General features: G+C 39.8%; 1 protein-coding gene across 1 annotated transcript in view; it reads right to left on the bottom strand.

Annotated features, from left to right (window-relative positions):
- LOC103597649 (multiple epidermal growth factor-like domains protein 10) overlaps positions 1 to 26801 on the bottom strand; it is a 110745-nt gene that overhangs the window by 19982 nt on the left and 63962 nt on the right. The window contains exons 5-7 of the mRNA XM_008581520.1: positions 24605 to 24697; positions 3581 to 3827; positions 1940 to 2060 (exon numbers count right to left, since the gene is read on the bottom strand). Coding sequence (XP_008579742.1) covers positions 1940 to 2060; positions 3581 to 3827; positions 24605 to 24697 — 461 coding nt within the window. The remainder of the gene's footprint in view (positions 1 to 1939; positions 2061 to 3580; positions 3828 to 24604; positions 24698 to 26801) is intronic.

Genomic DNA, 26801 nt, shown 5'->3' on the forward strand with positions numbered 1-26801 from the left:
GAAAGGGTCCATCTGTCCACCTATGAGACTCATGGTCCAAGCCTGTGGTTACCACACACCCACATCGGGACCACCCTAACTGAGAAAATTTCAACCTCCAGACAAGGCAACTCCACAGATAACATTTACATAGAAGTTCTGGGAGTAGAACGCCTACAGTTGCTCATCCAAAGACACAGGGCTGTCCAGACACTCCATCTCTCCAGCAAATCCTTCCCTCGCCAAAGGCCAAGCAAGGACTAGTGTCAGCAAAAGATCGAATACAGGGAATGAAAGAAGAGAAGTAATCAAAGAGAACCCAACATTTTTACCTTGGGCAAATGAGAAAAGTGTTCATTTTTACCATGATTTAAAAAAAAAAAAAATCTAAAAATAGAAGGGGAGTAATGCTCAAGAAAGGCCTGGGTGTGCAAGTTTGGTTTTATTAACATTGACTCCTTCGATAGCTCCCTTGTCTTCCTCATTCTGAGGCTCTCAGTAAAAGGCCCTCTCCCTCTGACTCCACTGCCTCATGGAATTTCTCCACACTTCCCTCTAGAATCTAACTTTTTCTGGCCTACTCATCATTTCTGACCTGCACCTTGGTCTGAGATTTGTGGTATACTTTCCCTGTGGTCTTAAACTCTCCCTTACTTCCCAAGACCCTCATTGGGAAGTGGATTCCAGTTCTCCTCTGTTCTATGCCCACAGTAAAAGACAACACCAGACCAATTCTACCCCCACGTCTGGATGTGGACACTCCAGCCCAGACAGATGGTGGCTTCCTGTTTATAGGTTATCAAGGTTGTAGTGTCTAACAGGATGGTGACAAATACACATCTAGTCTCAGGTTAGGTAAGATCAAGATTTGGAAAAATCAGCAGGTGATTCTTAAAGCTATGGGTCTACATGAGGTTTCCAGAGAGGATTTATAGTGAGAAAAGAGAAGAAGGATAAGATTGAAACCTAGGAATTACTGCCATGGAGCGGTATGCAGAAGAAGGCGGACTAGGCAAGGACAGCTTCAGCGAGAGCGGTAAGAGAGAGGGTTATTAGAGAAGTGGAGAGCAAGGAGATTAAGGAAGGGAGGTGGGTGATCAACAGAGTCAAAGCTCTGGAGAGGTGAAGCAGAACGAGAACAGAAGAGTTACCAGTGGATGTGGCAATTAAAAACCTCCGCAAGAACAGCTTCAGTATGGCTCAAGGAGATAGAAGGTGATAATGAAGTAAATTGCTCTTTTAAGTAGTTTGTTAATGAAGGAAACAGACATTGGTCATTCACTCTTCTGCCTTCAAGCAGACATATGCACAAACCAACTTAGAGAGATAAGAACCAATATTATTTCCTGATTTCAGATAAGTCTAATTGGTCAACCAGCTTTGACATCTTGTATTTCATGTGACACTAAGCCTGTGAAATTGCTACATGAAGAAAGGGTATAATGGTCAAAGTTTGGGAAGTGTGGTGAGTTATAGCTTCCTCTTGGATTATCACACTAAAGGCTCTGAGAAGTTCGGCAATCTTTGGTAAACTTGGTTTATCTCAATGTGTCTCCAGATTTATATAACCATATCACTTTTTTTCATGTAACACTCTGCTGAGAATAATGTTCTCAAAGAACAATAGTGGTTCATGGAGCATAAGTAAGAAAATGATTATGAAATAATTCCAGTGTTTATCAGTTCTGGCTGTCATGTGTGATTTCCTAAGGGAAAATGCAGGACAGATGACCACTACCTTTTCCATGAGGACCCTTAGTGCATTTCTAGTCCAGGATTAAATCACCCTCTGCCTTCTCTGGACTAAAGGATTTTAGCTTCAAAATCTATTTCCAATTTTGGGATCTTTAACCATCTTTATGACTTTCTTTTGTGCTACAGTCCTCCACATGCATGCTCACTTGAGCATCCTGGAAGGAGCGATTTGAGGGATGGGGGCAGGGGTGGGAGGGACGCTTACCATCCAGCCAGATGGGCAAGAGCACTCTCCGGTGACATGATGACACACTCCTCCATTCTGGCAGGGGCACCTCTGCTCGCACTGCGGACCATGTTTGCCAGGGGGGCAAAGATCCTCACAGCTGAGGATTAATGTGTGACAAAGAACACTGTTATTATTTACCCAACCACATGGCCCTCAGGTTCACAGATAAAACAGCACCCAGGGCCCTAAAATAGACACAATTTTCCTGTTCAAGGATTATTCATTTAGTTAACACCAAGAGCATTCATCATATTGGTGGGGGTCACCCAGTCCTTTCCTTTGTTTTGGGGTGCTTTCTAATGAAACCATTTCAGTTTGAGGAGAACCCATCCTATCTGTAGCACCAAGGAAGAAAAATGGCCACTCATTAGTGACGGGAACTTTCCACGTAAACCTTATAAAGCTCATACGCCACAGTTTAAGTCTACTTTTGTTGATGTGTTTGTTCTAACCTTGAAGAAAATGGACACATTTGCACATCACTCTCTTTGTGCACCTATTCTTCATAATCAGTTGTCAGCATTCTCTTCTCCAGACTGACAAGTCTCCATTTAACCCCTTTATGTCATATGGACATTCTTCTCTAAGGCTTTGTCTTTTGTGCTCTTCTGTGAAATTGCTCCAAATTTCCCACAGCCCTATTCAATTGCGGCCTTGATAACACCCATAAAAGCAATATGAACAACTAAGCAGATTGAGACAATCACCCATTCTTCTGAAAATCAGGGCTTTCTGGGCTAATGCAATTTTTTCTTTAACTCTGCTTTATAGACATTAACACTGTCGGCAGGAAGTATTTACCCAATCAGCTGCTTTTTTTTCAAATTTTAATTCTGTGATTTACAAGTGTAATTTTCTCAGTAAGGGAACAAGGTTTTTTCTCTCTCTCTTACTTTTTTGGCGAATTCTGCCTCTTCTTCTGGTTGCTAATAGAAGCAAACTGAAGAATGCACTTCCCACAAAATAAAGAAAGTAGTAGAGGTTAGGTAGTTGCTTCAGTGTTCTCCAGAAAGAATTAAACTACCTCTGAGCACATTTCCTACACTGATGTGATAAATATATCTTTATAGTCACAAAGCAACATACGTATCCATGGGTATTAATAACTCAGTTAATCTTTTATTATGGACTATTTGTAACATCTTCCTCCTTTCCTCTTTTCTAAGGCACTGACCCCCCTACCCCAGCTTTATGCAGCTAATTAATTGTCACAAACAGCAGAACAACATGGACCATTAACAGCCAAAAGTGTAAAATGAATGTAATTGCAGGAGATTCAATGAAGAACCTGAAATCTGCCCCCAACAATCTCCAAATACTGCCATTCAACATAACATCCTGACCCTCTCTATCTTTGCCCCACCAAAAGGCAAGAGCATGGAAGCTGGCCCTTAGATCCTGTCAGAGCGCTGACGGCTGACGTTCGAGAGCCAAACAGCAGGAGCACCTAGCGGCTGTCGCTGTGGATCTCCATATCTATATCTGGAATCTAGCCCTGTCAGTAACGCTTCGGGCAGCAACAGAAACAGAGGGATGAGGGAGGAATATGATGGCGGCAGCAGCATGTATGGACAGGGCGGGTGGGCTCTGCCACACTACTCACAGCACATCACTTACAAGGCTCCGGTGTATCCCGGTGGGCAGCGGCATTCTCCCGTGACGTAGTCGCAGGTGGCACCGTTCTGGCACTGGCACCGCTGGTGACAGTCATTACCATAGGTGCCCTGCTCGCAACGGTCCTCGCAGCGCCAACCCCGGAAGCCTGCAGCGCAGTGGCAAGCCCCCGTGATGGGGTTGCACAGAGCCCTGTTTTTGCACTGGCACCGGCTGCTGCAGTGGGGCCCCCAGTGATCACCATCGCAGGCTGAAGTTGGGGAGAGAAAGAGTGGAGGGTATCAGAGTGCGGGTGTGGGGAATGGCAAAAACCAGCCTTCCTCTCCCCTTAGAGAGAAGGGCTCAATGACCCCTCATCACACTTCCTTCGCTGGTCACGAGGGCTCTGGCACCAACCCATGGCCACAAATGTGCTCAGCACCAACTGGGCCACTTTCTATCACTCCATTCCTTCAGCATCACTATGTTTTCCAGCTCCATGCCTTTGCTCGGCCTGTCCCCTGCACCCAGAATGTGGAGTTTGATGTGGCTAGAGTAATGAGCTCTGGGAGGGACGAGGGGTGCTGGGGAAGCAGGAGGCTGGCTAGGCAGATGGGAACCATCAGCTTATGCAAGAACTTCTATGCATGTTAAGGGGTTTGGATTGCATCTCATGGACAAGGGACTGGTAGTGAAGGATTTTAAGCAAAGAGGGACAATGCAGACATGCCTCCTAAGCATGAGGAACAGGCAGGAAGGAGCTGATGAGAGGCAGAGAGATACAAGGGTACTCCAAAAAGTTCATGGAAAGATGTGTACTATCTTTCAGTTTTATTTTTCCATGAGCTTTTGAAGTACCCTCGTAGAGCAGGAAGAACGGCAATAGTTCCGATCAGTGAGGGGGCCTGAACCCAGGCAGTGACAGTGAAGCTGGAGATGGCAGCCAGAAGCAGAGCTACTGGGGCGTGGACTGACCCTGCTACAGGTATGGGCCAGAGTACACTAAGAGGGAAACTGTTGATCCGCTCAAGGTATCAGTCAAAATATTGGTGATTGGGATGTAATTCCAATTATCTCCCAAAGAAAAGGCAGGAAAAAATGGACTAATAAATTTAAATACAGTGACCTATTTAAAAAATAAGACAAACCTGCAAATGAAAATGGACAGCAAATAAAAAGAGAATAGGCACATGAAACCAGCTAAGACACAGGCAGAAAATGGCATTTGAAAGATGTATTTAAAAGGCAGTTCCAAAGAAAAGGAAGAGGGGCTACAATACAAAGGTCAATGAGTAGGAAAGGAGGAGCAGAGGAGGAAAAAACCTCCATCCAAAACATTCTAAAAAGCTATAAAGGGTAACGATAAATAAAACCTACTCTTAGTATGCATGGCCCAGCCAGCAGCGTATTTATTTAAAAATCACTAGGAAAGCTGTCCCCTGCCTCCTAGAGCTCTTCGGATAAATTGCTTTTATGGTTAAAAAAAAAAAAAACAGTTTTGTTTCATAAAATCTTTGTGACTTCAACAGACCTAGAATAAAGTCTTGTAAAAACAAAATAAAACTCTAGATACACAGCAGACAACTTATTAGAGGTATAGGATCCATCTTCCAATAATAGAATCTACTTTTGATTTTATAATATCAAAAAGTTCAAATGAATAATTCTGTTTTTAATCAGTATGGCTTTAGTCTCATTAGTACTTTAATAAACACACTTTAACACAATTAAAAACAGTGAGAGAGAATTATTGAACGTAAAGCAGATCAAGAAAGCAATTACCTAAGAACTCACAATCTTCTCTCACAAAATAAGATTAGGTGGTAGTTTCAAAATGAGATTCAAGCCTAATTGTTATTCATATGAGTTGTTTCTTTTATTGCCTATGGATATGGACAATTTTTTTTTTCAATTGTAACTCTTTTAATCTACAATCTTAAAAGAAAATTTTCTTTTTAAAAAATTACATGGTATGTTCCTTTTGGTCCTCTCAGCTATTCCCAGGTAGAGAAGAATCTATCCTATTTTTAAGGTTCTCCAAAATAAATTATACAGCCTTTTTATTTATTTATTTATTTTTAATTTTTTTCCTTTTTGTCTTTTTTCGTGACCGGCAACGGGATCGCAACCCTCGGTGTCGCACCCGTACCGCGACCGGCAACGGGATCGCAACCCTTGGTGTCGCGTCCGCACCACGCTCAACCAGTGAGCGGACCGGTCTCTATATGGGATCCGAACCCTCGGCGGGAGCGCCACCGCGCTCCCAAGCACCACACTCTACCGAGTGCGCCACCAGGCCTGCCCTATACAGCCTTTTTAAATTTGTTTCTTGATTCATCAGTCTTCAAGAGTAAAGAAAATCTTTATTCCATATAAGCCAAATCTATTATCCTATCATTTAATCTTTTTTTCTCCTGTGCTCCTTACAGTAGAGTCGATCCGACTCATCACTATCCTCTATGTTATAAATGATCATATTCCTGAAATGTGAATGCATCCTTGACCCTGCTCTTTTCTAGACTAAATACTATTCCTCCAATACTTTTACTTATTTTCCCAAAGTTTACTTAATTTCATTCATATTCTTTGCTGAGAATCCTCTCCAAAGATTCCATGTATCTTTCAACTTCTGGGAACCTCAAATATTGAAATAAATGTCTGCCTATTCCTCAGGTTTAATGGAGGATTAGTTGATTGACACAAAAGGCAATTTAAGCTAATAAAATTACCTTGATAAGTACATCAAGATTATGTCAAAAGCATTTGAAAAGATCATGATGGGTTATAGTAGAGTTTTTTTCCCACTGTGACACTGTGATAAGAGTGGGCCCCCTGGGCACACATGTTTTACAGAATAAGTTTTATAGCAACAGGAGAGTGGTAGCAGTACTGAGGGGACAGGACTGGTATCTCCTCTCTTTCACGGACCCTTTTCTGCATCTCATTCAACAACTTCCTTCCCAGTAGAGCAGTCAGGCAGGGACCAGCTCTATTTTCTTGGGATTAGACCAAAAAGAAAAAATCCTCATGATAGAAACGAGTTTATAGCAGAAATTAATAACTATGAACATAGAAAAAAGGGTTTGGGGCTTTTAAAGAAATATTATCATGCTGACATGGTTAATTTCCTGGCTGTATCTAAGCACTACAGCCTTCTTTGAAGTGACAGATTTCCCACTTTGGACTGTATTTTCCTAAGAGGCCATTGATGCATGGACATGACAAAGTTAATGCTGTGCATCAACATTGGCTAGTGTGGGGGAAAAAAAATACATATACAGAAGTTTACAGACAAATAGTCAAGAAGTAGAATAAATAGGACACAGAAACTTGGGTCGAATTCAGGCATCACTGTGACTTCCTTTCCTTTCTTCATCTGTCATATTTAACTGCTTCAACACAACCATTTTTAAATGTATCCTGGAGAATTACACAGTCCACAGAACATAAGCCAGTTTTCTACCCTGATTACTATGAGTACAAGTCTAGATTTTGTCTAGACAAGAGCACATTCATTCCTTATGTTTAGTGCAGAACTCGATCGATTATCCTGAACTCAAGTACCATGTTTAGAGAGACAGTCTGGAGTGAGTCTGAACTCAAACCATCTGACATCTTTTACTTAACACCTCACTCTAATCTCAAGCGACAAGAGTTTCACTCCACTAGAGAAAGTGACTGGTTCGGTACTTTCACTAACAACTTAGAAAAAAATGTAGTTAGCATACAAATAGCTTGAGTATCCTAAGAGGGGGGGAAAAAAAGGTAAAGGAACAGCATTTTATTTAAGAGTAAATTGAAAGGAACCTAAATGCTAGTGAGCGAGGAATCACTCATTTTCAGCTTCTGGTTTCAGCTCTTACTGTGCTAACAGCTGGAAATGGGCTCTCAGATACAATGTGCCCAGATTCATGCACATGTTTCAACAGACAGCTTAATAGGGGTCACAGACAGCTTGCTCTAATAAGCTCTCAAAATAAGTTGGAAATAAAAGGAATTTTATACTTCTGTGTGCTATCAGAAGTATATAATCTATACTCCAACACTTAGTGAAAACTAGTAGAGCATTGGATCTTCCCAAGACAATGGACTCACATTGGTACCCTTATAACTATAACTTAAAATGACTCCAGTAACCACAGGTTACATTCCAGGGCTGGCTACCTGTAATTCACTCACATGATATCTCTTAGGTATCTGCCATGTGCCAGTCATGGTGCTAGACCTGGAGTTCAGAGGAGACTAATAGAGAACACACTTCTAGAAGCTTTCAGTTTAATGGCAGAGACATCAAGGCAGTAAGCAGTAAAACACTGTGTAATAAGTAGGGAGGCAAGGGTATGGACTAGGTATGACGGAAAACACAGGAGTGATACTTAACCAGTGTTGGTGTATCAGAAAAGTCTTTCAGCTGAAAATGATGATTAAATGGAGGCCTAAAGACAGAGCATGCCATATTTAGGTAAAAGGTAGAGGATTTCTGCATAAGAAGACAGGGTGTTTTTATGGGAGGAGGTCCAGGAGGAGGGGGGTTGCAGGAAGTATTGCATTCAGAGAGAATGATACATAAAACAGCCAAAAGGTCCATGAATGCCATCTTGGCTCCTAAGCTACTGCACTATGGCCATTATCATCTTTCTTAGCTATGTGCACAGCAAAAATAAATAAGTAGAAATAAGATAGAATTAGGTAGAGATGGAGAGAAGGACCTATTCTCTCCCTCTCTGTCTTCTCCAGTCCTCTAAATGCAGCCCTGAAACCTCTGTCCTTCAGGTACATTTTTGAGACCCAATTTGAGATGTTCTCAGAAAACGGCATTTTTTATTTTCCACATTGCTCACTTTGCACTTAGCTCACAATTTTTAAATGTTTGCCTTGTTTCTTATCTACCAGATGAACTCAAATTTTCTTGATTTTAGCAGTTGTCAACAGAAGGTTTTGTACAACCATGTCACGATAGTCACCTGGTTGACAAGGATAGTTAGATGCACTCTGACTTCAGGGATGCTAAACTGAGAAACTGCACCCTGAGTCATGAGTAGGATTAACAGTCATGATGCGGCTAATACTTGTGGTAACAACAATAACCTTTCCCTTTGTGTGGAAACCAGCACTCTTATACATTATACACAGGTGAGCAGATTACCATATTCTTTTTAGAGATTAGTCTGGCAAAGTGTATCAAAAGCCTTTTACCCATAAATTCCTCTTTTGGGGATTCCCCCCCCCAAATAAACATATATCATATAAAGACAATAACAATTCATAATATCTACATACCTAACTCATTAATAATACTTAAATGTGTCCACAGGCCCTGTTCTAAGCACTTGAGATACATAAACTCTCCCAGTGACCTGATGAAGTAGGTACTATTGTTATCCCATTTTACAGATGAAGAAATTAAAATCCAGGTGACTTGCTCAAAGTTACATAGGGAGTGAGGGATTAAGCACAGATCTCCTGTCTCCAGAGTCTGTGTTCTAAACCACTATGTTTCACTCCTTGCAAAGCTATTAGGATGTTTATCCCAGCACTACTTATAATAAAAAATTGAAAACAACATAATTTTCCAATAACAAGGAACTGGTGAAAAAATTTTGGTGTTAACATTCAGTGGAATACTACATATCAATTAAAAGTAACATTACAGAAGAATATTTAATTAACTGGAAAGATGTTTGCAATATCATAATTATGAAGTAGATTTTAAAAAAGTATGTACCATATGATCCAATTTTAGCAATATATTAGAATGAACCAGATGAAACTGTCATTAATCTAAGTAAAAAATGGTCAAATACCAGCAATTGCATATGGTTGAACCTAATATCTAGGGTAAGGAGGGAAAAGGTGGAGAATGAGAAAAACAGACAGAAGGACCATGAAAGGCTCTACAGTAAAATGGAACCACTGAGTATCTGTGGGTCTTGAGATTATGGGTGATTTTTCTTTCATTCATTTGGTGTAACCAGATTTTCTTAATTTTCTATAATAAATGTGTATCCTTTTGGCAGTGAGAGAAAAGTAAGCAATAAGTTATTTTTTCAATGGTTCTGTCTGCTGAGCATTTATGGCATGCCAGGCTCTGTGCTTCACGCTTTATGCACCTCTTTCTAGTCCTCACAACAGCTAGGAAAAGGCAGAAATCCTTATAACATTTAGCGCACAGAGGATATTTAGAATTAATCATGTGAGTAAAAGATCCCAAAATACCCAACTAGTAAGTGGTAGCATTAGTATTCAAATCCAAGACTCTCTGCACACAAAAGTCCGAGCACTTTACATAAGACCGTTCTACTCCTGAAGAACTGAAATTACATGTTTGGTTAAATATAATATCCCACGATTATTGTTTTCATCTAATATGATCTGTTAAGGCAGAGCAGCAAATGACAACAATTCACTGAGCAAGGCTTTGGAATCAGCCAGCGGCTCAATATTTAGGGGCACTGGGAATAAGAAATTACCTCAGTAGTGAAAACGTAGGACATTCTCAAGGGAAAAATAAAATTAAGAAGATGGTCAGATTTGAAGAGCTTCTATAAGTTGGCAATGAGTCTACGCAGACTAAAAAAGCTAGAACGCTTTCTGTGAAAATAGTATTGATGCCATTAACTTTAGGAGTATACCAAGCAGAAAACTAGGCCCACGTGGTACTTGGCACATGGCCGGCACTCAGGAAATATCTGGTGGATGAATGAAAGTGGTTGTGAAATGTAGAGCACTGTAACTTTCACAAGCAAGGAAACCCATCACATCATCATAAAACTTCTAGTTACATTCTCCTCTCTAACCCACTTCAAACCCTCAGCCCAATTTTCCATGCAAAGAATATGGGGCAGGGAGGACGGAGGGATTCTAAGATATACTGAGTTTATAACATGTGCCAGGCATTATTTTATTTTGAAGGACGTTATGCAGCTATTTTATTTAAACGTCAATGAGTTGGGTATAATTATTCCAACATTTCCATGTGTAAAATGAACTCAGATACTAATAAGTCATTTATCATTCAAGTGGCAACAGCAAGGGTTCAACCAAACCTAACAATATGATGCCTCAAAAGCTGCCATCTTCCCCTACACCACACTGACCATACTAAACAAAGGATGGCCATCAATTACTCAGTCGCAGTCAGTGCAGTTTAACTGCTTCTGCCTTGTTTTCAAAGGGGAGCATTCTAGGACAAAAGTCTACAGCTGTTTATCTGAAAAATAATACTTGTTTGCCTACAATGACAGTTCCCAGGCTTCAAGGTGTTAGCTGCAAGTTCATCAGAATGGTTTTGATAAGGAATATCCCAACTTGTCTACAATGACACATGTATTGACAAAAAACAAGGCATCAAAAAAGTCTTTGAATGCATGGAGATGGTATAGTAAATCTCTTTTCTTCACGTAGACAAAGGACAAGGAAACAAATACAATTAGAGATAAACAGAAATGCCAGATTGAGAGGTGCTCTGAAGGAAGGAATAAGGGCACATTAATACATCGTCTCATCCAAAGGTCTCCTTCAGCCAAAAAAAAACTCACAAAGAAAGGATGAAATCATTTTGCCCTTAGAGAAAGAAGTTGTGTTTACCATCCAGTTCACCCTTTTACAAAATTCTTCAATCACTAGCTTGCTCAAGAAGGAAGTATAACTATTTAACAATAGACAGACCTGGGTCTCCATGGCCACTTCACATCGATAGACTCTTGGGCAAGTCCTTGACCTTTGTTATACTTAATTTTCTTTTTGTAAAATGAGGATGGCAGATCACACTAATTACACAAAAAGTACTTGTTGCTATGTGAGACACAGCACAGATCTAGTAGCAGCAGAAATTTTACATGCTGGAATATCCCACCCCAGGAAAAAGAAGGCGATGGAAAAACATCCTCTGGCTGTATAGGAAGCTAGAATGACAGGCCTGACATTGGTTTGTATTATTTGTTTTTCTTGTATGAATCATTCATGTCAGAAAAGACAGTTTGGTTCTCACAATGCGAATTTCAAAAATAAAATTGCCTAGTAACTCTACAAAGTAAAAAGCAAGCCCTGGACCTTTTATCCATTTTTACAAAGCCAACTGGAAAAAGCTCAGGCCTACAAAGAAACCCAGAGCTACCTTTCATCCTATTTTTAGTTGCCATTTAAAAACTGGATTTAGAAATTTTCCACTTGCAGAGGTGTAGGTTTGTACATGGGGCCCAGAAATGTAAAAGGAGAAACAAATGTATGAACTTCTTAGTAAAATTCACCTTACGATAAATAAATAAAGAAAATCTGGAGAATCTGGCCAAATTAGTAGGCACCAGACAATCTCACTATTTTTGCCTCAGTTTATCTATGCCCATGGGTCACCAACTAAGATCATGGAAGCAACCTTGAAACACATTTTGAACTTTAAAATGCTTCTTTAAAGCAACTGGTTCTGAATTACAGAGAGCAGAAGAAGTACCCAGTTCTGTGTACTTGTATTAGGTCTAAACAAACCAGAGATTAACTGAGCAGGTCAGGGAGTTTCTTGTTTTTTGTTTTTTCAATCTTGGTTTAATACCTCTGGAATCTAAGTCTCCTTGTAGAATTATATGGGGGTCAAGAACCTTGGGGATACATCTGTACCAGATACTCATAGCAGGATAACATATTGAGTCTTAGCACTAAAGTTTATCATGGGGAAAGAGACATCAGCTTTATAACACATAACTAACCTCACCAGGGTTGCTGTTTGAAGTAATGAAGACTATAAGTGCCCTCAACATATAAATGTCAAGTATCTATTTTGATACATCATAGTCGATATGCTGACTTGAAAATATACTTTTACACGAAGTTGAGCTGTGATATTCTCCACTGACTTTAAACATAGGAAAATCCATGATGATGAGACAAATTAATAGCAAAGAAAATTCAACCCTTCATATTCTAATATACAAATAAGTCACTTTCAAGAAAATTTCTCTACAGAGTGAGTGTCTTTTAGAAGAGACCAAAATAATTTTCCGCTGTATCAAAGGACAGAAAAACATGGTTCTTCCTGAAACACACACCCTTCTTCTTAAGCCTTGGTTCCCTCAGGGTCTTTTATCTCCCTGCAACTTCATTCCTTGTGCTTCAGGCTAACAAGGCTGTGGTGTGTCATTCCTTTTGTGGATGGAGAAGAAAAGATCCTCATTCAAAACATCAAGCGCTTTAAAAATAAAACAACTTTGTAAAGCTTCTCCATCTATGAAGAAGAACAATAAAAATGAATTTTCCAGATCCTCTGAAAGCACTAAAACCCATGTCCTTCACATGTCAAAGTCCCTCTGGAGAGCTGACAGGGTGCCAGCAGTCACTGTGGACAGTCATCCAGTGCTGTTCATGTTTTTATTTAGTGTCTGAGAGAGAACTTTTATTCTTTAAAAAAAAACTTGTTAAATAAACTTTTAAAGTATGAACTATCGTCATATAACTTCAGTGCATGCTTATTTCAAATCATGAACCAGAAAAAAAGGGTGTGAAAAGTTCATTCTTTAATGTGCCTAAATGTAAATGTTGATGTCTCTCTATGTGAGCATACTGATGACCCTCTTTACAGTGCAAGGAATTCTGAAGGCTATAAATTGTAGGATGGGCTTAAGTTAGAGATTGAGGGGATTACATTTATTCATGGATGTCAAAATAACAACAACAACCTTGGAAGTCATTATAGGATGTCTTGCTTTATAAAGTCTTGTCATATTTCATTCTTTTGCTCATTTATTCTTTCATTAAAAATTTATTATGCATCTTTTGTGGCTACTACATTCTATTTATTGAACACTTAATACTCACTCCTGACAAAGACATGTACTATAGCTAAAATTTCATTATCTATTAGAAGAGACAGGCCCACAATGACATTTGTCCCAAAGGAATGTGCTAATTGTTACAGTGCACAGGATGCTGAGGAACAGAGAGAACGTATATCCTCTGTACTCTTGGGCAGAGGAGAAAAAGGAAGGGAAGAGAAGGCTTCTCAGAGGAGGTGAAGTTTGAAGAGAGTATTGGATGACAAGTATTCAGGACAACCATTGTTGTGACCTCTACAGGGCAGAGGTCTTAAGTGATTTGTCTAAAATTCCACTGTAGGAAAACTAGGCCCAGAACTCTCAATGCTAACTGGATGGTCTGAAAGATTTAATACAGTTTTCTTTAACATACGAACAAAAAAAGGCGTTTTTGTTTAATGTATGAACAAAAATTCCCAGCTAAATACTAACATCAAGTTCAAATCAATTCCATTAAAATTTAAACTTTCTTTGAAAGTTACCTCCACTAGTTTTGTGCAACAGTATTGAGTGGTAAAATTATCGTTTTCACAGAGTTTTAATATATCATTCATTTACTGGCCAAGAGCTGTGTTCTTACAACCTCTACTATATACCCTACTGGAATCATCTTTACAACTAGGATAAATATCATTATTTTATTGCTTCTATCCTTTATTAGTTTTATACATTGCAAGCAGGTTTAATTTGCTTCGGGCTACAGGCACAAATGTTCAAACTCTTTAAAATCAACTAGGTTGTCTATGAATTAGAAGATACTTTGACCAAAAAGGGAGAAAAAGTGATTCGTTTTTTTTTATTTTGCCCTGAGGAAATTTTCAGGTATTTAAAAAAATAATTTGACACATCATAAACAATAAGAAATCATATAGCCATGAAAGACACCAGACTACAAAATAAACCAGAACCCTTCATTTCAGCCCACTGACAACATAACGCCCTGACACAAGATATATGTGACTCTAAAATTGGGTAGTGACCTAGACCACAGGAAAGGTTAACAGGCAAATCGACAGGACCACCTAATGCATGTCATTATTTCACTCTAAGCTGACCAGCCAGGAAGCACATAACTGCAGTGAGAAAATGGTTCTTACATGTTTAGATGAAAGAAACTATAAAGATTTATGACCTAATACTTCTGTTCCCCATATGAACACTTTTTAAAACTTGGGCTAAGTTATTTCCTGCTATTTACTTGATAAAAGGGAAGTCTAAAAAGGTTAATAAAATTCTACTCACTGCTGTGTGATTTGAAATAACTCGTAGTCAATTTCTTAGCCTAATTCTTACTGCTCCTACTCCATTTGGGTACAAATTAACAGCTAAATTCCATAGTGTCATACAGAATTTCCACCTTGAGAAGTAATTTGCGAGAGTTTAGATGGAATAATTAAGCATTCTCCATTCAAATAAAGGCTGACTTTCAAACAATTTTCTTAGTCACAGAGGCCACCATTTCAGAAGTCACGCCCCCTTTTGAGTAATAACCTCGAGGCTTATGCTACACAGTCTTTTCTCTTTTGAGGGTAAGGAGCTCCCAGATCCACATCTTCCTCAAAGTTCTTGGAAACCACGTCTAGTACAATTCCATTGTAGTTGCCAGTTTGGCGGCAAAGAATCCTCTGCCAAGTCACCAAGGATGAATGTGTCTGCATTGCATATAGCCAAGGTGAATCCTGAAGCCACAGGATCCTGAGCCACCTTAAGGCCACTGAACAAAAGACTTCAAGTCAAGCCACGCCCTTTCTCTAGAAGACCACTGCTCACTCCCTCCTTGGCTTCTCCAGATGGTCTGCGCCTCTCTGTTTGTTACACACCTCAGCTCGTCTATTAAATTGAAAGCACCTTGAAAGGAGGGGCAGCGTCTTACCCATCTCTCATATCTCATTTTTATATCCATTACTGCTCCTGGCATATTTATGCCTTCATTCCTTCCTTCCACAAATATTTATTGAGCATTACTGTGTGCTGGGCACTGTGCTAGACACTAGCTGATAGCTGGACAGCAGGGAATAAAACAGACAAATATCTGTGTTTTTACGGGGCTTACGTCCTGAAGAGGAAGACAGACAGACAAAAAAGTAAACAAATCAAATATTTTCAGAGAATGCCACAAAAGAAGTCAACAAGGAGATGGGATAGAGAATAAGTCTTTGTATACAGAGAGGTCAGAGAAAGTCTCTCTATGATGGTGTTACTTAGGCTGAGATCTAATTGACCTAACAAAGTCAGCCATGTAAAGATCCAGGCAGGAGAGTACTCCAGACAGAAGAGATATCAAGAGCAAAGACAGAAAGAAAACAAGTGTGTTCCAAAACAGGAAGGCAGAGGCCAAGCAGTGTGATATCCTGAAAGGCAGCAGGATGAGAAAGGGTCAGGGAAATAGGGAGTAACGGATCATACACAGCTTGGTAAATCACAGTCAGGACTTTGGGGTTTATTCTAACAATAATGGGAAATACTGGGCAGTTTTGAGAAGGGGAGCAGCAGGCTCTGAAGTACATTTTTACAAGATCACTCTGGTCTCAATAGAGAGAATTGACTCTAGTGGAGCCCAGGGGAGAAGCAGGGAGACCAGAAAGGATACTATGGCCGTTGCCGATTAAGAAAGGATGGTGGCTTGGGTTTGAGTGGCAGCAGTATAGAGAGTGAGAAGAGGTTAGTTTTCTATATATTTTGGAGGTGAAGCAACAAGATTTGCTGATAAATGGACATTGCACAAAGATAAAAAAAATCAGTAATGTGTAATGAATTTAATTAGCATGACAGCCCATCCTCATCTTACAGCCACTGCACATGAACTCACTAGCACGAGTAATGAAAAGTCTATCGTATTCTCACTATGCCAGAGGGAATATGAACCAGATCTGAATTCATCTGGTAAGGACCTCCATGACAAGGGGTTGGAAATAATACAAAAACCATTTTTTTCCACTGGGGCTTCTGTCTGGGGAAGTTCCTGGAAAGCAACTGTGGACAAAGAGAGGCCCAGCTAAAGAAGCGTGTGGCCCGTGGGACAAGATGGATTTCCACAAAGAGCTGTCCCAGCCGCTCTCCAGTCAAAAGACTGGACTGGTGCAAAGTGCGGTAGAAGCTGTGTCTCTTATGCAGGGAACTGCAAGTACCATTTACTTGCCATTATTACAGGGCTGGGCACAGAGCTGAGCGCTTAACAGGTACTGTGTCATTTAATCCTCACAAGCATGTGAGGTAGATACTTACTTATCTTTATTTATCCTTATTTTAAGCATGAGGGAAAGTGAGGCACAGAAACCTCACTGGAAGGAGAGCAGTTAGGTCGACAGCAATTCCATTCCAGGACAGGGGTTTGAGGTGGGTAGTGGCAGTTCTCTGCCCCTCCAGAAAGTGGCCAAGAACAGCCCAGATTTCAGATTCCTTCAGAAAGGCAAAGTCAGCAGTTTCTGTCTGTGACCTCTACCAAACTATTTGGATGGTCCTTCAGTGAAACTGCCTTTGGGGCAGTTCTGAGGAACCATCCAGAGCTCAATCCTTCCCACCTACCATCCACGTCCTGCCTCCCACACCAGTGAGCCCAAATCATCTACTCCTGTTCTTGCTGCTCCATCAACCTCATTCCTAGAGCAATTCTTGACAGTGCGATGGGTTTGTTAATGACTTGCTATGGGGACTGGGCTTCCAGTGTCTTCTCTCCTCAGACAGCATCGATCCCACTATTGTGTCCAGTCCATAAACCTTCACGGCAGACCTTGCAGGACAATGTGTCAGCTTTTTGTGTTTTATGATTTCTGGCTTGTAATATCCTTCACATGGACACCCCCATTCAAATATCCTGCAGGCAAAGCCTCATTCCTCACTCCACGCTGCACAGCACGCCTGCTTTGTACAAAAGGTTACCAGCGTTCCTTCTGTTGTCCCTGAAAATGTTTGAGCTAGTCTTGCCTCCTAGGCATCTTTTCACTACGTCCAAGTACATTTAACCAGAAATGCTATTAGTGACTAAATAAAACCCTAGTTTGGATTTTCTAGACCAAAATTAATTTCCGTTTTTTCCTTTATTTTGTACTGATGTCAAAAGCAAAGAGCCTAGGGAACAAGCATTTGCTGCCTGCTGAATGCTAGCTAATTCAGGACTCTCCCAGTTGTGCCCTATAGCCACAGGAGAAATTGATTTCTCTATAGATGCTTAGAAGATTAAAAATAGAATTATATAGGTCAGTAATACAAGTGTGTTATTGCTACTCATGGAAAAGGTTTAAAGGGTTTCCAAAACAAAGAAAGGTTTCAGGAATTGGTATATATTTTTATTAAAGTAAATCACACATAGAATCACAGTCTTGAAAAGGATCATATATATTATCTGCTTCAGCATTCTTAATATTACAAATGAGGAAATTCCAGATTGCTGCCAATATAAATTCATCATCTCTGATGTTAACGTGTGTTCAACATCTCTCAGGAGATTTATTTTAAAATTTGTCCAGTGTTGTCCATTCCTGCCTCCTGTTCTCATTCCGTCACTGGTACTAACTCTTGTTACTTTCACTAAACCTCTTTGCCAACTTTGGGAGGCACCATATCACTGTGGCTAAAGTTCCTGGCTCTGAACGAAATGGGAGTCTGAGTCCATTGACTAGAGATATAAACTCAGACAAATCACTTAGTTTTTCTGCACCTCTGATTCCTCATGTGTAAACTAGGAACAATCATTGTAACCGTGTTGTATTAAATGGAGTAATTCCTGTAAAGATCTTACAATGACGCCTGACACATACTAGGTGTTCAATAAATAAAGGTGTCCTATTACTATCAGCACCATCAATGTGACCCAACTTCTGCCTCCCTTACTATTAGCAGATTATCTCTCCTGCCAGTTTACCAAGAGGAGAAAGGTCATCTAATATAAACACCCTCAGATTCTCCTCCCATTGCCCACCAGCACCCCTGACACCCAGAAACATACCTACATCTGCTCCAGCCACTCTTTCCAACTTCATTCTGTTGGGAATGGGAAGTAGTGCTTCCCATTATTATTATTTATTTTTTATTTATTTTTTATTTTTGTGACCGGTAAGGGGATCGAAACCCTTGGCTTGGTGTCGCCCGCACCGCGCTCAGCCAGTGAGTGCACCGGCCATCCCTATATAGGATCCGAACCCACAGCCTCAGCGCTCCCAGCGCCGCACTCTCCTGAGTGAGCCACGGGGTCAGCCCGTGCTTCCCATTATTGTTAATCCTCCATCGGTGCCTGGACTCGATCCCATCTCCCAGCTATCTTCTCAGGAACCTGTTCCCTCAATTAAATGATCCCCTCTCCCAACTGGGTCTCCAGCCTCTCCCTCTTTTCTTTCACCAACCTCTTAGCCTTTGAGTCTTTTTCATCTTAAAACATGAACAAAAGCAAACAAACTTTTTCCTGATCCAACATTTACTTCTTACTGGCTCCCTCTTTCTTTGCTCCCTTTCCTGGAAGAGTGGTTTATGCTTTATTATCTTCTTTTCATTACCTCTCACCCCATAGCAAGCTGCATTCTGTCCCCAGCATCACACTAAGCCCTTCTTGCACTTGTCCACTCTGAAAACCTCTTGACACCTTCCCCAACTCCATTTAGCTTTCCTCAGTCTGCCTCTTCTGCCGAGGATATTCTCTTCCTTACAACTCTGTCTACCTTTCTCCAAAGCTATGAGCTCTGTGAGACCAGCACACATTCCTCGTTTGTTCCTGTATCCCAGCATCCGATACAGTGAGTGCCTTGACACAGTAATCACTCAATGAATGTTCATAAAATGAACACATAAATAACCTTCCCAGAATCATACAGACTCATATGGTCCATTTGACCTATTTAAATGGAACAAATATTTACTGTGCTCCAACCACATGCCAGGCACAGTAGAGGCTAAAGAGATTAATAACACATGGGCCCTGCCTCCAGGAGTTGTTTATCATCCAGCAAGGGGGTAAGAGGGATAGAGGATTGGTGCATGGACAGATTGATTGATTGATTGATTGGGGGGGGAGGGGAGAGGAGAGAACAGAGAAAGAGCAAGAAAGAGGGGAGGGAAGAAGGAGATGGGATAAGATAGATTAATGTCATTCATCACACAGGAGAGGGTATATATGAGAATGCCAATAAAAGTAAAATATGTGTGTGTTTTTATAAAAAATCATTTAAATCAAATTTTAAAAGAAGCAATATGTCAGAGTCTAGTCAAGTTAATCATGACTTCATTCCAGGGTAAACTTTGTACGATTCTATGACACACCCGGTTTTTTATATAGATAATACATTGAGACTCAGAAACACTGATTGTATCACACAGGTAGGAACCCTTCCCTCCACTGACAAGGTAAACAGTCATATCAAATCTCAAAGGGAAGTCTTTATGTACATTTGAAAGTATTTGTCAATCCCTTAACCTCCCATGTATTTTAGGAAGGAAAAAAAAAAAGATAACTGTATGGAATAGTTATCAATTTATTGCCATCTGGCAATTTTAGTCTCCTAATGTCAATAAGAGGAATTACTCTTCTGGCTGGAGTGATCGATCCTGATTATCAAGAGGAAATTGGGCTGCTGCTACACATGAGCAAAAGGAAAACTATGTCTGGAATCCAGAGATTCTGTGGAGTACCTCTTAACACTTCCATGCCTAGTAGTAAAGGTTAATGGAAAATGTCAACAACCAAAAGAAGGCAGGACAAATGGGAACTCAGACTCTTCAGAAACGAAGGTTTAAGCCACTCCACCAGGTAAAAGACCTTAAGCAGCTGAGGTCTGGGCTGAGGATGAGGGAAATATGGACTGGGACATAGAAGGATATCAATTACAGCCTTGTGACCAATTACAGAAAAGAGGCCTGTAGTTGCATTTAACATGTTCTATTTGCTTGTTATATGTATGTGTTTATTTTTATTTGCTATTTTCTTTTTTCCTCTTTTTTTCCATTTTTATTTTATTTTACATACATGTTGTTGGAAGTTAACTTTAGTATTTAGGAAATAGACTGTTCAGTAGAACTGAAACTGATTTGTTTGTTTGTTTTTTAATTAATATAACCAGCAACAGATACAATGGTTGGGACTTGCATCTCCTCATTTTGGCAAGATGGCGAGAACATCTTTGCTTATAAGTTGGATAGCTCTATCATATTAAGTGGAAATACAGAGTTGTTCTGTTGATGTGAAGGAATTCAAATGTATGTAGAAGACCACATATAGGAACTAAGTAAACAATGAGGTGCATTGCTATAGCTACCAATTTATTGCCTCTGTGCTCTGAATTTATCCTTCATTGCCTGCAAGCTTTTTATTCTTTTGCCAGCGGGCCGAATGTTAAACATTTTCAGCAGAGGGCGCTGGAGAGACATTGCAGAAGGTTCCAGTGTGCTAGCTCAGCTGGCTCCTAGAGCACCTAGCTCCTGCAGGGTAAGAACAGTGCCAATGGCTTCCCTAGTACCTGGCTCCCATCGCACCTACCACTTTCCCAGTGCCCTGTTTCTGCATCACATGTGGTTTCTCCAGCACCAAGCTCCTGTAGCAAGGACAGCTTCTCCAGCATCCAGCTCCTGCAGTACACGGTGGCTAGCAGCACCCATCAGCCAACAACTCCCCTTTTTTGTAGCAGAGTGCTTCTGATGAGACACTTCTCCATGAAGAGCTTTCTCAAGTACCCTATAGTGCAGATTTCTAGCAAGTTCCAGAGAGCAGTTTTCCAGCAAGTTCTACAGCAGTACCACAGCAACCTCTCTGCCATTCAGTGAGCTGTGGCTATGCCCTCTCTAACAAGGTCTGGATCACAGCCTTAGTGAGACTTTTTCTTTGAGCATTCAATCTCAGCTACTAGAGGTAGTGGCTGCTTTTTATATCTGCTATTCCTATATTCTTTAGAGTTCTTTCTACCTCTTACCAGCCAATCTCTTACTACTCCAATCTCTGTTGTAGTTAGTTAATAATCCTTTATATTAAACTTTCTCCTTTCACTATGTGTCCCAATAGCAATGAGCACACCCAACACCCAGATCTTGGTTTCTAAATACCATTCTCCAATAAAAGGAACCAGGGGTCCTTTGAGAAATGGCTCACTCAAGGACTAGGGTAGGAAAAATACAAGATGAGGCTGGAGTATCTCATAGTACCACTAAGTAAGGAAGTGCTCAAAATCAAAAGGATGGGGCATGACAAAAAGATACAATGGCCAAAGCTAGAACAATATGAGCAACAAAGTAGATTATAAAATATTGACTTATATAACCCAAAATATTAAATACATATACATAAGTCTATACTGATATAAATAAATAATTGCATAAATGGGGAAGAAGAAACAAATTTTCCTTATAGAAGAATTCCAAATAACATAGGTGTGATTAGGTGCTGCCTACAGCAAAGATATGGAGCTTACTTCCTGCCCTTTACCCATCAGAGTAGGCTATACTTAGGGACCTGCTTCCACAGAAATAGAGTAGAAAAAGGAAAGAGTAGTAACTATGTGGAGAAGACTGGCAAACACTGCCATAACCAAGTGATGAAGGTCAACCACATGATGACATCGACAGCAAGTCATGTGAATATCATGATAGGGTGTGATGAGCAGGGCACTTCGGCTCCGTGGTATTCTTACCAAAACTCAAAGACCTAGTCTTATCATGAGAACACCACCAAACAAACACAGATTGGGGGACATTCTACAGGATGCCTGGCTGGTCCTCCTCTGGACTATCAAGGTTGTTAAAAACTGGGAAAGACTAAGAAACTGTTGCAGACCACAGGAGACCAAGGAGGCATGACAGTGAAGTCCAGTGTGGTGCCCTGGACTGAATCTGGAGGAGAAAGAGGACACTAATGGGAAACTGATGAAATCCAGATAACATCTGGAGTACATTTAATAGTAATTAAATACTAATTAAGTACTAATTAATTACTAATGTCAGTTTCTCAGTTTTGACAAACTAATGGCAATTTAAGAGGTTAACAATGGTCTCCCAGTTACCCACTGGGTTTGGGTATATGGGCCGTCTTTGCAAGTTTCTGTAAATCTAAAATTGTTCCAAAATAAAAGCTTTATTCCAAAAAAAAATTACTGTGGTTTCTGTCTCCTGTTTGGACCTTGACTGGTACAAGGAGCCAATCTAATTATCCAAACAATCATTTTATGGATACAACATATATCATCAAATTTATACATAACAATACCAGAGAGGAAGAGAAATAAGAGTCCTTGGAAATTAGGCCATTTTAACTCTGCTACATAGTAGATTACTACAGCATATACTTTGTTTCCAGAATTACCTGTTCAAGAATAAACAAAATTATACATTTTCTGATATTAATATAATGGCCACAGATAAAAACAAAGTAGCAAGACGCAGTGAGTGATTCAGCTCAGAACAGCATTTTCTTACGTGCTTGAAAAAGGAGTCAGAAATGTTTTCTTCTGAATATCTTTAAAGACTTCAAACAGCTGTTTGTGTTTATGCTTTTGTTCACTGTATAGCCAAAATGTAAACTGAATCATAGAGAATAAACTAAAAGTTGTCTCAATATCATCTTCCAGTATTAAAAGAACATATAAGCTCAGAATTCTAGAGTCTTCATTCAAAAGTCAGTAAACTCCAAAATAAAGCAGCATTTTATTTTCTAGAAGGCCTGAATCAGTTCTAGAGAGTCTGAAACCCATGTAGGCGTTTTTTTTTTTTTTTACACACAAACGCTCTTCGGTCTGATCCCTTAGCTTGAGGTAGGCCACAATTCTTTGGAGACAAATTATGAATACAACTGAAATTATCCCACAGTATTCTTTCCCTGGAATTAGTAACAAACCTCATTTTTCAAATGAAGAATACACCCACTCTTCCCTTTCCCACTAGTTTATAATAATGTTATTTTTCTTCAAAATGTCTAGGCACAATTGATTTTTAAGCTGGAAAAGTTAATGAAAGCAACATCACATTTGAGGTCAGTCAGCCAGAAAAGTGGACATGAGCCAAATCCCACATCCCAAACATTCTGCCTCAATGGCATGGGAACAAAATGCCCACTCTGCTCCTGATTTCCAGCAGAAGCAAAACAAAACCCTGCAAGACACTGGAACTGAGAAGCCTGTCAGAGGCAGAAAGACACACACACACACACACACACACACACACAATTCCTGTTCAAGGTGCAATAAAAAGGCTCTTTCACAACAAGTGTTCTGTGCCCAGACAGCATGAGGGCTTCCCCTGGAGATACTTCTTCAGGGAGAGCTAAGAGATCACAAGTCTGAAACAAGGTAAAGAGTAATCTCACCAATTCCAAAGAAAGCAAGTAAAATTCTTAAAGCCAGCTTATCTAGACAGCTTAACATCCTTTCAGACTATTTCAGAAAATTATTTGGTAGCAGTGAGAACAAATTTGTGCACTACAGTTTAGTTGCACCTCAATTCTCCCTCACATTTCTCAAGGCAAAAAAAGAAGTAGAAAAGAACAGGAAGTGGACGCAATTACACACGGAGCATCGAATTAGCCAGAAGACTTAAGTTTTAACTGTGAAATTTAGAAAGGCAACTATATTACATGACATTCCCTCATTTAATCTTCATAATAATGAATACGGGATTTTAGGTGCTGCTTATAGTCCAAAATACCATCATTTTAAAATTACAATTCTAACATAATGGAAACAAATTACATGCTATGACCAATTATATACTAAGATTTGATTTAACAAGTACCAAAATGTTCACGAACCTTCATTTATTGCAAATATTTCTCTCCAAATTCATCTGAGCAAGCGCTCATTGCTTGCATCTCAGAATTCAGAAACAAATAGATATGTTAGCATCAAAAATATCAATTTTACTTCTGAGTTAAAACCAACAGGTGGTAAATTTTATCCACCAAGAAAGTATCTTAGAAAAGCAACAAGTGAATACAGCAGCAGAGTATAATAGCTATGTTACCATAACTGCCTTCCTGAAGTGAGGAATCTAACTTCTGGACCCTACTTTGGAAAATCCCTCCATATTCACAGCAGTATGAGTATCAGGTTATTGCAATCCCCCTCTGTCCAAGTGCTTTTCTTCATATTCAGTTAACAACAGTTCTGTATTTAATACATGTACAGATTTTGAAGGAACTGTATGAATGAGTTGGATTTGCAATCCACACCATGCTCTGCATAGGGATGAAGAGGGAAACTGTAGTTCAGGATAATCTGCAGACAAGGGGGCCCATACAGCAAAAACATCCCAAGACAGACAGCAGCAGGTGGAAACTTACCACTGGAGCAGTTGGTCCCTCCCCAGCCAGGCTCACACTGACAGGTGTTTGGAGCAATGCAGCGACCGTGGACACATTTATCAGCACAGTGGGCTGTCAGAGAGAAAATCAATCAAATGAAGAAAGTTGGCACAAGAAAAAAAAAGCCAACAACACAGCTGTTGCACATCCCGGTCTCAAGTATCACTTAAAAACAACATGCATGCTTGATAATTTTCTTCAATCCGTTCCCCAGCCCTCTTACAGTCTGCTGTATAACCACACAATTCCTCTTCTTATTTTGATATGTCCAAATAAATCCCTTCATTTCTTCTATTTAATTCTACTTCATGCTAAATTAGGAAAGAAGTTTTAAGGAAAATTGCCTAATCCAAATTTTTTTTAAAAAATCAGTGAGTACCAAATATATCCTCTTTGTTTCAGAAAGAGTGTGTGTGGAGAAATAAACCACAAAGCAAGACAACAGGACTCCAGAAGAGCAGAACAGACCGAGGGGTAATTCCCTTCACATAATACATAATACATTCACCAGAAATCATAGTTGCATTTCTTTGTGAACATGTTATTCACAACTATGACACAGCAGAATTGCATCCTCTTTTTCTGTTGAGGAGAATATTTGAAAAAATGTCACCCAAGTCTTTGGGAAATATTAAATCTCCATTTCTGTCTCATTAGTGACTATCTGAGGTGTGACACAACCCTTGGAGGCAAGGGGGGCATCATTGCAAACATGAGTGAACAGACAGTCTGATGATTTTCAAAAGCACAGTTCAGTTGCCTGACAGTACGGGGCATCAAAGATACACTGGGCTGAGCATCAGCATTACCTTCCACCTTAGCACCACTAATGTTGGCCAAACATCCTTTAAAATACCTGGATATATAAGTAATTGTGAGGACAACTTGGAAGAGTTTTGAGTTCAAATATTCCAAAATTTTATTTAAGGGTGGTATAAGGTACTCTGTACTTTAGAGATACATTTTATTAATGTATGCATTACTACAAAAGTAAAACAGATTTACTGCCCAAACATAAAACACCAGTAAGTAAAATAAACCTCTTCTCCAGTGCCACAAACTAGCAACATTTTTGTGAATGTAGAACTCTCAGGAATTTTTTCCTATATATTCCGCCCCCAAAGGAAAAAAATCACAATATTTTTCAATTTGTTTTTCCATTTAATATAATGACAGAAATATTTCCATGTCATTAAATATCCTTTTATGTGATTTATACACTATTGTGTGTATAGAGTGTGGGCGTGTGTGTGTATACGTACATATATACGCACATATACACAGTGTATATAATATTGTTGGGCCAAAAATGATGACTTCTAAGGTCTTGATTATAAAGGTTTACACATGAAAAGATATAAGGGAAGGGGATTTTAGATCAAGGGAAAGCAAAAGCAAGAGAAAAAAATAGAAATGTGAAGTTCTGTCGGGGTGCAGTGTTTGGGGCAACAGCTTTGAAAAGGTAGAGAGAAACACTTTGAAAACCAAATTAAGGTGTTAGGGCTTTATCCTGAGAATTAGGTAGGAATAGTCTAACAAAAAGCATAAATTTGTTATAAGAAATCATCGAATAGAGGACACCATAACAAAATAAAGTGACCATAAATTTCAGGAAATACAGCTCACTTGCTACCACTAGAATAATTCCTTGGCACTGAGGCAATTTAGTGAGGGATGCCAGGCCTGGTGAGCATGGGACCCTGGTCCAGAGTAGAGTTTTTTGACACTGTACCCTGAGTTCCAAGGAAATGCTTAGCAACCTCATAATATTTGATGCAGACAATTTCATATTTAATTGTAATTGAAAGCAGAACCTGCCTGTAACACATGAACACACGGGTCCTACAATTTGTTGACTTATGCTGCCGAGTTAAGTCACTATGTGCCCATCTCAGGGTTCAGTGTCTCCTTCCATCTCTATCCATGTGTTTGAACTAATAGATGTTGTTCATTTGTAAGGCCAAAGCTCTGTACTGCTCGTTCTTTAAGATTTAGGTGTTTGCATACCTAAAGCCAGCAAAATACCATACTCGAGGGTGCAAAGTCCAATTAAATGCCACAGAAAATTCGGGTCTAACAGTGCAGGGCATGCTCTGGACACTGTACCACACTGTGTTATATAGTAGCACGTGCACATAGGACTCTCCCACCTTACAGAGACTGCTGGCACCCACTG

Source organism: Galeopterus variegatus, unplaced genomic scaffold (assembly GCF_000696425.1).
Source record: "Galeopterus variegatus unplaced genomic scaffold, G_variegatus-3.0.2 Scaffold2376, whole genome shotgun sequence".
Classification (NCBI taxonomy): domain Eukaryota; kingdom Metazoa; phylum Chordata; class Mammalia; order Dermoptera; family Cynocephalidae; genus Galeopterus; species Galeopterus variegatus.